The 15,150-nt window shown below is 47.6% G+C and overlaps 1 protein-coding gene across 2 annotated transcripts in view; it reads right to left on the bottom strand.

The window, feature by feature from the left end:
- Positions 1-202: 202 nt before the first annotated feature.
- Positions 203-15,150, bottom strand: part of CAP2 (cyclase associated actin cytoskeleton regulatory protein 2) — a 1,372,251-nt gene continuing 1,357,303 nt past the window's right edge. For both annotated transcript variants that reach the window (XM_069613602.1, XM_069613603.1), the window contains one exon: positions 203-771. In XM_069613602.1, the coding sequence (XP_069469703.1) occupies positions 688-771 (84 nt within the window). In that variant the 3' untranslated portion in view covers positions 203-687. The remainder of the gene's footprint in view (positions 772-15,150) is intronic.

Below are 15,150 nucleotides of genomic sequence, written 5' to 3' on the forward strand. Positions count from 1 at the left end.
TTCACAATGAATTCCAAACTGCCCTATAAATTGAAATGTGCACCCTTCCATGTACAGCTAATGTTATTTGCCCATATGCTTTGAAATACAGCATTTGGCACGAGTCGCTGCCAATACTGTTTGGGCAGAGAAGCGCTGAATTCCCTCATGATATGGTATTTGAATCATTTAACATTTTGTCCATATTACTTGCTAAATGTGCTTCTAAGAATAGACATTTATTTTCAGGACTTGGAAACTCCACTGTTATGACAATGGGGGTATTAGTGTGTTGGTTGAGTCCGAGTTTTTGGCAGTGGTCAGTGATGGATGCGGCCCCCAGACAGAGACCGAACCGAACATTTTGGGCCCCTAAAACGTTCGAAAGTACCCCTGCTGTAAAAGACACAAGTGCAAAATACAATGCACCAAAATGCAGTTTGACATTGCATGTATGGGGTGCATTGTCGAAAGCAGCAAGGTCAACCGAATCTACGCTGCAAAGTCTCCAAGTTCCAAGACACTGTGGAATATCAAACAGGAATGGAGAACAAATATTGGAGAAACGAAAACCCCCAGTGCCTAAGAAAAGCATGAATTTAAATAATGTTGCATCTGGCTCGTATGTATAGTTTTGCTGCTGCTGCTTGGAAGGCTCAGCGGTCTGACTGCGTGCCACGTGTGGATGCTTGGAAAATACTGGCGAGGTTAGCCCATCATCTCTGCTGGTTCAGTCACCAATTTGGATCCATCCCATGCAGTCTTAAACTGTTCAGGAATAGGAAATTCTTTCTGTGGAAGAGAAAGACAACCCGCGGTTAAACAAACACCGAGTGAACTGCATTAAAAACAACAAAGAGGACACGTGCCCATTCAAAACAAGCAAAGAGAATACAGACTAACGAGTCAAACACTATGTCGACCAACATTTGGGAACTACTGCCACCACGTGACAGAATCATGAACTGCTCCTTTACACTTTAAAAAGAATACATTACAAAAAAAAGAATATGGCCACGGTGAATGGATAATATGCTGTACGATCTGGCGTTGACAGGTGGCAGGACAACACAAAAAAAGCAAAGCGTTGCCCTTTTTGGTGCTTCGTTCACAATCAGACCACCCACTAACACTAAGTTAACAAACAGTTGTGCCAAGGTTACCTGTGGAAGTCAAAGCTAAAAACTGCACAATCTATATTCTAGATAAAGGTTCCATATGGTACCAGGCCGGCCCCGTCTCACCTCTATGTGGCACATTCACTTTTGTTTCTAAATATTGATGTTGAACAGGGACGAAGCTATTAGCTTTCAGAGTTGGAATGGACGGTGAGTGTTGATAATAGGAGAGCGCGCATATGGCTAAACACTACTGGAGTAAGTCACCATAAATATAGGTATTATCCTATTTGATCATTTATAAATCGATCGTGAAGTGGGAGAATGGGCTGACACCCTCCCCCCAGTCTCATCCAGACCATGGCCTAGCGGATCACGGCCCAAGCACCCCCCCCAGGAGAGGAGTTCGAACAATTCGCTTCCTTACCAGTTGACAAAGTATCCTGCTTCAAAGGCATACACATACGAGGAGCATCCACACTAGTAGGCACTGGTCAAGCCGACGCATGCGCCATGGACCAGCTCATTTAGACACCAACCACGAAAATCACCATCGTTAGAGATGCCATAACGACATAGTCAACAGACAATAACACACGTGCCACCATGCACACTGGTCACTCACACACCAACCCACACGAAGAATATACTCAGTGCTATGACGTAGCGGACTGACATACCCACGGACATGCATCGTTGTTATTTTTCACATAGGCCTTCTACAGCACTGCAGAAACGTAAGACGCCTGAAGAGCTTGTGTATATGCTTGCTGATGCTTTCTTGCTACCTATCCCTATGAAGACGCCACCATGTATACCTAATGCTGCATATAACACTCTGTCACCCCGCAACCTCCATAGTATGGATTATGTACTGCCACCCACGAACTAGGCCCAAGTAGGCCGCAAGCAAGAGTCCCCAGACAGGAGCCTCGCAAACGAAAATCCTCCCAGAACGAAAATGCAAGTGCTGGCCTTCGAGAACGAGCCCCCAACGAGAGCCCACAGCCAAGGCCGCGATGTTGCAACCATGTTGCAACCAGCGCCAAGGTTATACCTGCCCGTGCCAAGCCCTCAGAGGCAGAATACAAAATCTAATGCTCATAATTGTACTCCAGCTACGGTCTCCCCACACTTGACCAAGCCGAACTGACAAGGTGCCAAGCTCACGAGACAGAAAATCGCCAGGGTCCCACGTCTGGGACACAATCTGCAACAACAAAGCGACAAGTTGGACACCTACAGCGATGGGAAAGACATGCACACCAGCCCGTAAGCAGACCTGTCCATTGTCCACCACAAACACATAGTTGCACATTGTTGCTAATGTCAGGTACACTGCAAGCTGGGAACGGCGATGGTCGCAGGCTTGGGGGCTCGCGGGAGAACCAATCAGAACACAAGGGGCTCATCACTGACGCCATTACTCGTAGCCAATCACCAATGGTCCCCTTGTAACAATTCCGATGTAGCAACTGTTAGGGACAGCCCAAGTGTACCACCTGACCCGTCCTTATCCACTAACATTTCCTCCCATAGGGTAACTATACTAACCATACCACTCGGGGAACCAACCCAAAGTGGCGATAGGTTTTGTGATGATTTTCCCAGGTGACGCAAGTAGTGCGCCACACTGCTGTAAAACTAACGACGGGAGCCTCTCCGGATGCATACGGTCTGAGCATATCCCTGCCGTTACTCTAATAAACAGCAGTTATTACCTTGCTCTTGGGTGTGTCTCATACTCCTTTTGGGACGCAGGAGGAGTTGGGGCTTCCCCAGCCCGCAGGTCCGCGGATGGCTTTGCCGGCCCCTGGGAAAATCACCCTGACAAGTTGGAGGCACTGCTGAGATCTGTTTGATGTCTATTACCCTAAGAGCATCATTCCAAGGCCTCTTGCAACGAGGCAACCCAGCAACGCAGCCCCCATCTGCGGACTACAGGACCATCGCGGAACTGCGAGAAGACCGGACAGCGCAATCCAGATATTGGCCCTCGGGAGCCGACTTGAGAAGTATCCCGCCCACGGTTGGCGAGTGTCCAGACGAGGGGAGGTGGCGAGCTGCTTTGGAGGGGTGCACGCGGTCGAGCGGCCCCGGCTCACGAGGACTTGGTGAGTATGACACGCCCAACCAACAATGTAATGTTGTGTGGGAGGGGGGAGGAATTGTGATAAGGGTGGCGGGAGGTGTTTGCAGTGTGTTGCAGAAGATTTGATTAATAAGTGGTGATAGACGAGTGAGCGGTAGTAGGACAGGCACGGGGGCTGTCTTCTACCACGTCACAAAGTGAATTGGGTGGAGCCGAAAGGCACCACGTGTGGTTGTTGGAAGGAACGGATTTGTCCAGATCGCCGGCACCTGTAGGGGAGGAGTGTGGCTTTCCTATGAATTGACGTTATAGATCAATGAATAGATGAGGATTCCTACTAATTGAGTGTTGAAGATCGTTAGGTAGATGAAGTTTCCCCGCAGGAGGTAGCTAGTTTTGTTCCCAAGTGCGGAAGACGATTGGCTGGTTAAGCTCCCCGAGAGAGGGGGGGGCGTATCACACACGAGGCGACGCAGCGTGTGCAGTCCGATTGTAATAAGTAAATGATTGTTGCATCCTCCACTCCTGGCGAGGTGGGAAGACAGCTGTGGGGTTTACGGGGGACAAGAGGGTTAAAACATATTGCACGCTCTTTGATCTTATAAAGGTTTCTTACCGGTAATAGTTTACAGAAGTTGGTGACGTCACCCGTAGGGCTTGTATAGGACACTGCGACCATCTCGTGTTGATCAAAAGGTGGCCGGGGGACAGGAAGTGGGAAAGGGCAGGACAGAAGGGGAGAGGAGGCCGCGCACAGAGAACGCCGGCAACTCTCGATAAGGGAGGGGCAAAAAGGGGAGAGGTGGCCGCGCACAGAGAACGCCGCTCACGCTCGGCAAGGGGGTTGAGATAGGGGAGGGAGAGGTTTTGACGAAGAAAGGAAGGTGGGGCAGCTGTAAAAGCATGCCACACAGGGCACACAGCCACAGGGGGCTTTGTGCGCCACGGCCGCAGGGGGCCATACTAGTGACATCAAGAGGAACAAATAATAAAAGAGAAGAAACTGCACACTTGCAATTGTATTACTTTTCAGCGGACAGTCAGAAGTCCCCAACTTACGGGGCCAGGTAAAGAAGGTTGACAGTGGGAAAAAGAAAATTGTAACATGGCCACATACTACGGGTCGGGGTCTGGAGTGAGAGGGAACGCTTTAACTACACTCCTTCAGCACATATGCACGTCTCTATCACCACATAAGGAGAAAATGATAAAATACAGCATTGACTGGACACAAGGGACAGATAACAAAATACTAACACCATGGCCGCCTAACGACAGCTTTGACTCATACACCCAACACTCGCTATTGACATACATACACAACACCTACAAAGGAAAGAAATTAGCTCACCATATAGAGATGTTTAACTTATGGAAGATGTTCCAGGGAGCCAGGCCAGGGGCAATGGGAATGTTTACCATGGAAGGGACAACAGAGGAGAAAGGGAGCAAAGAAACAAAGGACAGTAAAGAGGAGAAGGAGAAAGGAGGGGCGTGGGCACGGCTAACAGCAATGCACTATGCACAGGAGAGGGCAAGAGGGAGAAAGAGGGATTGGTTACAGTATCAGAAGCAAAGGTGGAAAAGGAAGGGACAGACGAAGTGCCTCTGGCAAAGGTAGTAAAGAAGGAAGGTTGTACCCAGTAACAGAATTAAGAGAAACCGCCAGACAACAGTTAACAGCCGCTGAGGGGTACTCAAACCCTGCGTACAGCCCTCCACCATACGCCCCTACAGATAGCTACCAGAGGGCAGCGGCAGCAACGGACACGATAGACTCAAGCACAACACAGACAGAGACATGGGGCGAGAAGAGAACTGTGGGAAAAATGGCAACCATAGGACAAGATGAATGTATAGCAGCACAGGTGCTCCTAAAGCTCTGAGGGACACTAACAGGGGAAGAAGAGGACGCAGTGAGGAGAGTGAACAAGGAAAAAATGGACAACGCACAGCCAGGGACAGAGATGAGTAATACAAGGGAAGGGCGACTGTCACAGGTAGAGGAATAAATGTTGGAGGAAAGGTTGGCTGAATTAATAGAAGTACGACTTGCTCTGATGAGACAGCTCGAGCAAGAAACACGAGGAAGGAAGAAGGAAAGAAAGGAGAATTGTGATGAGCAGGCGTGGATGAAGGAGCCAACAGAAGAAAGGAAGAAGGAGGAGGAGCGGATAAGGGCAATTGCAGAGAGGGTGTCCCGTGCGGCGCTACGGATATGAAAAAGATGGAGGAAGAGAAGGACAGGGAAATGGAACTGTGGAAAAAGGAGATACTATCTGAAAGCGCCAGAAAGTATGAAGAAGGTAAAGTAATAGAAAGCATATTAAAAAGGGAAGGGGGAAAATGGGGGAGAAAGGAAGAAGAAGAGAGGATATTAGCAAAGGTAAGTGCAGAGGTAATGGAAGAACTACACAGAAAGAGAGCGGAAATAAGTGGTGAAATAATGGGAAAGAAGGAAAAGGAGATAGGAGAGTGGAGCACGGAGTAAGGACATACACACGCCAAGACTCGGAGGTGGCTACAACGTCAACACAGGGGGCCTCTGTTAAAGGAGGTGAGCACAAGGAAGCAGACTTAATAGATTTAAGGACGGTAACAGTGGGGGGAAAACGCACAGAGTGGGGATTATCTTTTCCTGATGGATTTTGCAGCGAGGAAGAAGAATGTTTGGGGAAAAAAGTGGAAGAGAGGGCAATAAAGAGAGTTTAGAGAAACTGTACATTACACGCACTAACTGCGAGTCACCATGGGCACGCGGAAGAAGGGAAGAAGAAAACACAGGAAAAGCACAGGTAAGAGAGGCAACAAGGAGAATGCCACAACCATTAACACCGACACCAGTACAAACACCACGCCTACTGACACCCACCCCTGCGCACACCCCATATGTCGGTAGACTTAGGGACCTCCCAGGACGCAGGCAGGAAGAACGGGCAAGCACACCAACGATGAGACAAGAGGGTAACAGGAGAGGGAGGAAGGATGAAGGAGACGATAGAAAAAACAACTGTAATATTGATATCATTGCAGAATTACCTGACACAGAGGAAGAGGATGAATACACTGACAGAACCCCACGGGCACTGGGGGAAATAAGGGGGTACAATTTAATGCCACTTCTGGAAAGGGGAGGGGCCAGACCACAATATGTCCCCTAGAAGCATGCCGATAAAGAACATAAAATGCAGACTTCCATCACTAAGTGGAGGAGCTGGGAAGTGGATATATGAGATGGAAAAACACACTGCGGGGCAAAAGCTCGCGGTGGGGGACGTCAAGGGGCTCCTGATCTCAATATTGGGGGATGCTGCAGATGACATTTGGAAAAGGGCGGGCTTCCCAAGGGTCTCAACAACAGACACGTCACATGATGGAGCACCATTTGCCAACTGCAGACATGCGCTGTGGCAGGCATTGAGGGTCCAGTACCCAGACACGTCAGACATATGAGCAATAACGTCACGCAAGATGCGTGAGAATGAAGATCCTGTTGATTTCATCCAGGAGATTCAGGAGAAATGGCGCCTGGAAACGCGGGAGCGGTGGGATAAAACACTAGCAATTTTCTACCATATATTAATACAAGGGGCTCCCGGAGCAAGTACAAAGGCAGCTGAAGAAAATAGTGGGGATGGAAGTTAAGGCCTGGCCAGAAATACAACTAACTATATAGTTCACCACTGCAGGATGTGGCAAGAAAAGATGAAACAAAAGGAGGAAGATAGGAAGACAGAGGAGGCAAAATTGGTACAGAAGAAATTATCAAAATATGCCATGGAAGGAGCACTAATAACTACACCCGCCCCCACACAGGTTACAGCTGCACTAGACACAACACAACAAGAGGTGGCTCAATTACAGCAGCCAGCACAAATAATAACACAACAGATGCCCCCGCCCCCACCATATACGGCATACGCAGGAGGAGGATATATGCATATGGGAAACGGGTACCTAAACAACTACAGGGGGAGGGGTGGCATGATGAGATGGAGGGGCTATGGCCTGCCCACACAACAACAAGGGGGAGGGTTCCGGGGCTACTACCCAAACGGACAGCAAGGATACCAAGACAACACAGGGGGGTTCCCATGGCAGGCCAGAGAACCACCAATATGCTGGGTATGTGGCATGGTGGGACACATGTCACACACTTGCAGGATGAGACCGACCCAAGCAGCATGGGGAGAACAAGTGCAACAAGGGCCTATGGGGGAACAACCAGTTTACCAACAACAACAAGGAACACAGCAATGCCTACCACAACAACAAGCGCAACTGCAACAACCCAAGCCATAAACACCAGCCTACCTACAACAACCAGAAATACAGCAGGCACCACCACAGCCACAGATACAGGTATAAACATACACACCACCACAGCAACAGGCGATAGCAACACATCAACTTCAAGTACAACCGGTACAGCAGCTCACACAAATATAGGACAATGCAGTATCAACAACTGATGCACCCCTACAGCAGACACAGCTAGGGAAGGTGACAATATTGGGTCACAACCCTTACACAGGAAGCGGTCAGTCACTATATCCACAATAGGACAGTCCACAGATGTCTTTGATGTGTCCCATCCTATCGGTAACACCTAATACTGCGGAGGGACCACGCATACAGGTGGCGATAGGTGACAAAAATGTGTCCTTCCTAATGGACACCGGGGCCACTAGGTCTTGCATAAGGGAGGGTAAGTTTAAATTGTCAGGCGAAGCCATGCACACTCAAGGATTCTCCGGGGCTCAAGGGTTGGTTCCCTTCACTGATAACATCTCCTTATCTATAGGAGATCATGACACGTCTCTTCCACTTCTGTACTCGAAGCAGTCACCAGTAAACATACTTGGAAGGGATATAATGAGCAGGTTGAATATGACCATCTCCTTCACGAAGAAGGGCATAATTTGCTCTACACCAGGCATTAACATGCTCACAGCACGACAAATACTGCAGGCGTACTGTGGCCAAACAGTGGCCCGGGCTGAGCCAGTAGATGTAGACCTCTTACAATATGGGACAGACATGGCAATAGCATGGTTGCCTGGCATTGAGGGCAAAATTTGGAGAAGGCCAGCAGCTTACCTATTCAGACCAGAAACACCAGCAAGTGAAAATGAGGGAAAAATTATTTCAGTAAACATAGAGAGCATTATGGCTACTGCAGACTACATTGCAGTACACACCCAAGATAGGGAGGGGAGGGCATGGTGAGCTGTAATAGCACTGGCAGAGGGGTGCAGGCTTACACAGGTATCAGATGAGGAGCTCTTCTCAGACGACAATGAAGAGGGAGAGATGGTGTTTGGAATGAGCATCAACATCTGGTTGAAAGTAACATACAAGCAAGTGGCACAAAAAATGGCTATGGCACTAGAGGCACCTGCCCCTACGCCAGTGCCATTTTACGAGTAAGACATGGCAGCTGTACCAAAATCCCTGTGGACCACCAGTCCATATGACGTTGCCTGCATCAAAAGCATTGGAGGAGTAAAAATAAAACTGAAAAAAGGAGCAATGCTACCAAGAGTGAAACAATACCCACTATAAAAAGAGGCAGATGAGGGCATATATGAAACAATAACAGCCCTAATAAACAATTGTATATTAGTACCATCAGAGTCACCATGCAACACTGCTGTGTACCCTGTGCGCAAAGCAAAAGGAGGGTCTTGGCGTTTTATCCAGGACCTAAGACCTTTGAACTACATTGTAGAGGCAGAGTACTCCATAGCAGCTAACCCAGCCACCATACTATGTGGAATACCAGCAGAGGCATCACGGTCACAGTGATTGACCTCAAAAATGCCTTCTTTTCGATACCTCTGCACCCCGACTCACAAGACCTGACAAGCTTCACATACCGCAACACAAAATGGAAACACACGAGACTGCCCCAAGGCTACTGTGAGTCACCATCCATCTTCAACAGAGTGATACAAATGGATTTGGGAAACATTGAGATGGAGAGCACGATGCTGCAATATGTGGATGACATCATAATATGCAGCACCACAGAGGAGAGGTGTAGGAAGGACTCAGTGAAGATGCTCACAGTGTTAGCTGAGAAGGGGTACAAGGTAGACAAGGAGAAGTTACAGTACTGCCGAGAACAGGTGCTCTACATTGGTCAGCTCATTTCACAACATGGAAGGAACATTGCACCACAAAGGGCACAGGCAATAACAACCACACCACAACCACAGACAGTGAGAGAACTACAGCAGTTTCTGGGCCTATGCAACTACTGCAGGGCGTGGGTTTTTGACTACAGGTCATACATAGGACCCCTACTTGAGGCCATCAAAGAAGCACAGAAAGGGGATAAAAAGTTGGGACGGACAAGAGAAATGAAAGAGGCATTTGACGAATTGAAACACGCCATCTCAACAGCACCAGTACTGGCCACCCCAAACTATGAGCACCAATTTTTCATTTTCTCACACTGTGACTCAGCAGTAATGAAGGCAGTACTGACACAAAAAACAAGCATGGGACACAAGCCTGTAGCATTTTACAGCGGACACCTGGACCCTGTAATGTTAGGTCACTTCCCTTGCGAACAGAGCCTGGCCGCCACAGCCTTTGTGGTGGAAAAATCATCATCAATAACAATGGGGTGCCCTACCACACTATTTGTGGAACACGCCTTTTTTGCAATACTGAACAAGCCCAAATCAACATTAACCACACAGAGGGCATCAGGATACGAGATCATTCTTTCCAAACCAGAATTAACGATTGTAAGGTGCAGTAATGTGACCCGGCAAGGTTCATAGCAGAGGTAGTAGAAGATGGTGACTACGCTCATGATTGCACACAAGCCATTGAAATATACTCCAGCGCAAGAAAAGTTGAGGAAAATGCCCTATGGGGTGAGATAATGTACATTGATAGGTCCTCAACAATTGACCAGAGTGATGGGGTACGAAGGACAGGAGCAGCAGTGGTTCGTTTGACAGAGGATTGGATGTATGTACCAGTAAAATGTGTCCAGTACCACAGAATTTCTCAGCACAAGCAGCAGAACTAGTGGCCCTAATTTTGGCACTAAAAGAGAGCAATGACAAGAGGGTAACAATATATTCAGACAATGCATACGTCACATCGACAGTGCACTCAGTGTTAATAAAATGGCAACGAAGGGGGTTCAGAAGAGCAGATGGAACCCCAGTACAACATGCTCTCCTACTTGCTGAACTGATTGAAGTAATAAATGACCCTAAAGAAATAGCCTTGGTGAAATGTCAGGCACACACTAACGGGGATGATCCTATCTCAAAAGGTAATGAAACGGCAGACGCACATACCAAACGTGCTGCGTATTTTGGCGAAATATGGACCCTCCCAGAAAAACAAAACGATAGGGGGAGGGCGGGGGAAAGACAGATGTTGATGAAGGAGGGGTACACACACATCCCTGAAACTCAAATTATGGAATTACAGGCAGCAGAACCTATGGCAGAGAAGGAGCTATGGGTCAAAAGAGGGTGCACAATGTCCCCCACAGATGCATTATGGTGTCAGAATAATACAGGCAAAGTAGTGATGCCCCTAGCTATATTGAAAACGGCCCTGGCTCAGCTACACCATCACACACACACAGGAAAAGGAAAGGAAGTGATTGCAGCACAAATAAAAGAGGCCTGGTTCTTTCCCGAGCTAAATTCACACGTCACAAACTTTATCAGCAATTGCCTAACCTGTCAACAGTTCACGGCCGGTCACACGCTGCAAGTGATAAAAGGTACTATACCCCGGCCAGAAGGACCCTTTCTGCACTTACATATTGACTACGTTGACATGGTTGATGTATGTCAAGGATACAGATACATGATTGTGGTAGTGTGCCCATTTTCAAGGTGGATAGAGGCTGGACCCTGCTCTCATGCAGACGCCTTCAGAGCAGCCAAGTTCCTGGTGAGGGAGGTCTTCCCAAGGTGGGGGGTTTTCGAGGTGCTGCGGTCAGACAATGGCCCGCACTTTGCCAATGAAATGTTCCAACACAGAACTACACTGCTTGGCATTAAACACAAATTTGCATGCGCATACCACCCGCAGGCTTATGGTGTTTGTGAATGCCTGAACGGCCTCCTGAAGGAAGAGATTGCAAAATTTCAGCAGACAACTATTTGACCGAATTCGGCCAGTACCATTCCAATGATTATAAAACATAACGAACATGTGGAGCAGGGGTGTCCCCGGTTCCACATGTTAGGTATTTTTGACCTTGCAGGGGTGTCCCCCGCTTCCTCAACCTGGGAGGCGGGGGACAGAAAAAGGGCTACTGTGGCATCAGATTCGACCCGTGTCAGAGGGATGGATCAGACGCTGCAAGGGACCCGGAGGGGAGCAGCAGGTAAATAGGGGAGGGGGCGTAGGGGTGGGCACATTAGGGTTGAATGTGTAGAGGGATTGGGGTTGTTTCTTCATCTGGTAATTGCATGCAAACAAATTTATTTAGATCAGTTCGTCGCAAACAACTATCAGACGAACAAACAACCCTAAATCCTTTTATTTCCAGCTTTCCCGTCCATCAGTCAACCTCTAATACCAAGCACAGAAAACAGCATGATGTAAAGAGCGAGCAGGGTCAAAAAAGATTTCAAAATCATGCATCAAGGCTTAATGAGTCAGCCAGGGATTGATGCACACAAAACAGTACTCATTTGGATACCTTACGGGATTTCCCGGACTAGGGCATATCTGTGCTATCTGCTTTTGGGGGAACATACAAGAAGGATTTTTAGGATAGCCCATTTGATTTCATACAAACATAATTCAAACCCCTAGTCCTATGGCACCAGTGTCTAGGATGCTTGTTTCACACAGTACTTTCTAATGATAATGACGTGTTATTTATATAGTGTCTTTATCCAAAGCGCTTTACAGTGCACATATTCAACCAACCGAAATTGGTACTCATTTATCCACGTCGGAAGGATGAAAGGCTGAGTTGGCCTTGCCGGGATTCGAACCTGCGACCTGCAGATCACACAGATCGCAGCAGCGAGCGCTCAACCCGCGGAGCTATCTTACCGGTGATGAGGAAATGTAGAGCGATTCCAAGGTTCTTAGCTCTTTAGAAATACCTTTATAATTTAGCTAACATGAAGAGTGTGGGCGGTGTGGCTGCCTCTGCAGAAGGGATCACCTGAAAGAAGACGGGAAGATTGGAATATTGAATAAAGAGGAAGTCTGAAAGGAACTTGGCACATTACGGACGTCACTGTATCCCTTTGAGAAAACCTCAGATTAGGTTTAGAAGCTGAAAGACTGGAACTCACTGATTACACTGACCAAAGTGCAGGGATTACACTTCTACACATGGAGCTTTAGACTAAGTCAGGATAGGCTCTCAAAAGACATTTTCCTCAGCATAGCTAAACCAGGGTGAGACCCCTTCGTGCTCGAGGTCCCCTTATGAGGGAGTGAGGGACACAAAGCCCTCGGGTATTTGACAGTTTAATTAGCCCAAGTTAAAAATACATTCCTGGAGTGTTCTTGAATGCCCGCGCGCTAGACAAGTACTTTTTAGAAGGATTGGTTTATGATGGCTACTGCAAAGTAATAACTGTAAGTTGCAAGAGGACCTTGCATACTTTACGGGTACCATTGGTTTAGATGGATATGCCTCCTCTGCAGCCTGCTAACCATTGAAATGTCCAGCTTGCAGCATGGGACCTCACATTTATGAATTGCGCTCATAAAGTGGCTTGCAGTACCACCACCACCCGTGCGGCTGTGCCTTGCTTTCTCCACAGAATTGACTGTGTTCAGAATAGAAGTGGTACTGCCTGCCACAAGCCCAACTGTTCCCCAGATGTATCCCAGCACAGGTGAGCTGGGATCATGCCGAGGGCACCGAGGGGACTAGGGCAGGCAGATCAGGAATTTGCGTGGGATAGAGTGTATCCATCAGATTCAACAATTCCCCTAAGGAACAGGACTTGTTCTTCCAATGGATACCATCTCTCGGGCAGGTGATTTATCTTTGAATGATTCTCCCAGTAATATACCAATTAAGAAATACTGAAGAGGGGGGCACACTGTATCGGTACAAATAGAGCTCTCACCCACAAACGGGCTGCACTAAGGACCTAATGAACATGGTCACAGCTGGAAGAATGCCATAAGGTGTATGGACTGGTTGATGTGATACAAGCGGATAACTTTAGGCAGGAAGAATGGCCTTACCTGAAGCGTCAAATTGTTTTTCGTAAATATTTGTTTAGGGCCTGTAGCTCATTCGCTCATCTGACCGATGTAACGACCACCAAAAAAGCATTCTTAGAGGTTAGGAACTTGAGGAACAACTGTGCATGGTCTCAAAAGAGGGGGCAATCAGATGTGTTGAGACCGAATTCAAGTCCAACTGTGAATGGATGCATGTGACTCAGTGGGGGGGAGGGGGGGAGCAAATTACCAGTCCTTTCAAGAATGCATTACAATTGATATTTAAAAGAACAATCCCTGCTAAGGCTTCGGCATGAACATGATAGCGCAGCAAGGCACCCCTCATGGTGCACACCAACAAAGCTTCCTTAGCCAGAGTCTGAGTTTAGCACACTAGCTATTGAAGCAGGGCAGGGGTACATTTTCATCTGATTGCACCACCTGTAGAAGCGCAGGTATTGGCACAAGTACAGCTTCAGTGTGCTCTGTGTCCTGGCAGCCACCCAGAGGATCAGCAATTAAGACAAGCCATGGCCATGGAGCCTTAAGTGTTGTTCAGGAGACAAGCCTGCAACTGAACTCTGCTCTAGGTGGACGCCCTTGCCCACTTCTGGAATCAACAGGCAGAAGGGGCATTTCTTCATGGCATGGGTCGCAAACAGGACTAACAGTAGCGAGCCACACATGTGAAAGACGTGGTTCACCAATGATTGGTCCAGAGAACACAGAGTATCTGTCGTCACCTGGTTCTTCCCGGGTGCATAGAAGGCCTAGAGTGAAATGTTCTTGATGGTTTACCAGAATCGGAGCCTTCCGGGACAGCCTTAGGAAGCTCCCTCTGCCACACTTGTTTAGATAATGCACCACAGTCATGTAGGCCGTCAAGACCATCACCTTTTCCCCCTGAAACTGTGACTGGAAGGCCCCCAGGGCAAGGAGGATGGCTCTCCCCCTAACTTTCAGACAATCTCCCTCCCTTGTACCTCTCCAGGGCCATCAAGACAGGTCTGCCCAGCCCTACATGACATGGAGGCATACGTGACAATTTGTGCTTGAAAATCAAGGAATACAAATGGCTCGCCCACCATGACATTCTCCCAGTGCCACCAACGCAAATCCTGCAGCAAGCCGGAGCTACAATGCGTAGTTTGATTTCGAGGGGTCCAGTCAACTTGTTACAACTGAATACGATTCAACTCATGTTAGGTGCACTCAACGTTCATCAATCATACTCGAGAATTATACCAATATAATAAATAACCGTTTATGTCCGTACCTGTATCATAGTTCTACCTGCATCACAAAATATATAATTTATGGCATTAAATGCCCCTGCGGGTTATTTTATGTCGGCATGACTTCAAGATTAGATGGTGTGAGCATAAATCAAATATCTGCACCAATAATCTGTCATCGCCTATTGCAAGTCGTTTTGTGGAAAAATCCCATACCATTTCACAATTACGTTTTATGATCCTGGACCAATTAACTACATCAAAGAGAGGTGGTAACCTCATTCAGAAGTTGGCACATAGAGAGATCTTCTGGATGAAAACATTGGACTGTTTGGCTCGTCTGGGATGAATCAAGAATGGGGCCTTACATGTTATCTCTAAATTACATTGTGCATTGGATGTAATGGAATGTGATTTATCAGGAAACATTTAATACCTGGCTGAACACCTAAGGTGATATCTTCTACGATATGTGAACTATTGTCTATGGTATTGAAATGTGTTAGGATTGTAAATTACTTATGTACGAATTTAC

This window comes from Ambystoma mexicanum, chromosome 5p (assembly GCF_040938575.1).
Source record: "Ambystoma mexicanum isolate Mex_15411 chromosome 5p, UKY_AmexF1_1, whole genome shotgun sequence".
Classification (NCBI taxonomy): domain Eukaryota; kingdom Metazoa; phylum Chordata; class Amphibia; order Caudata; family Ambystomatidae; genus Ambystoma; species Ambystoma mexicanum.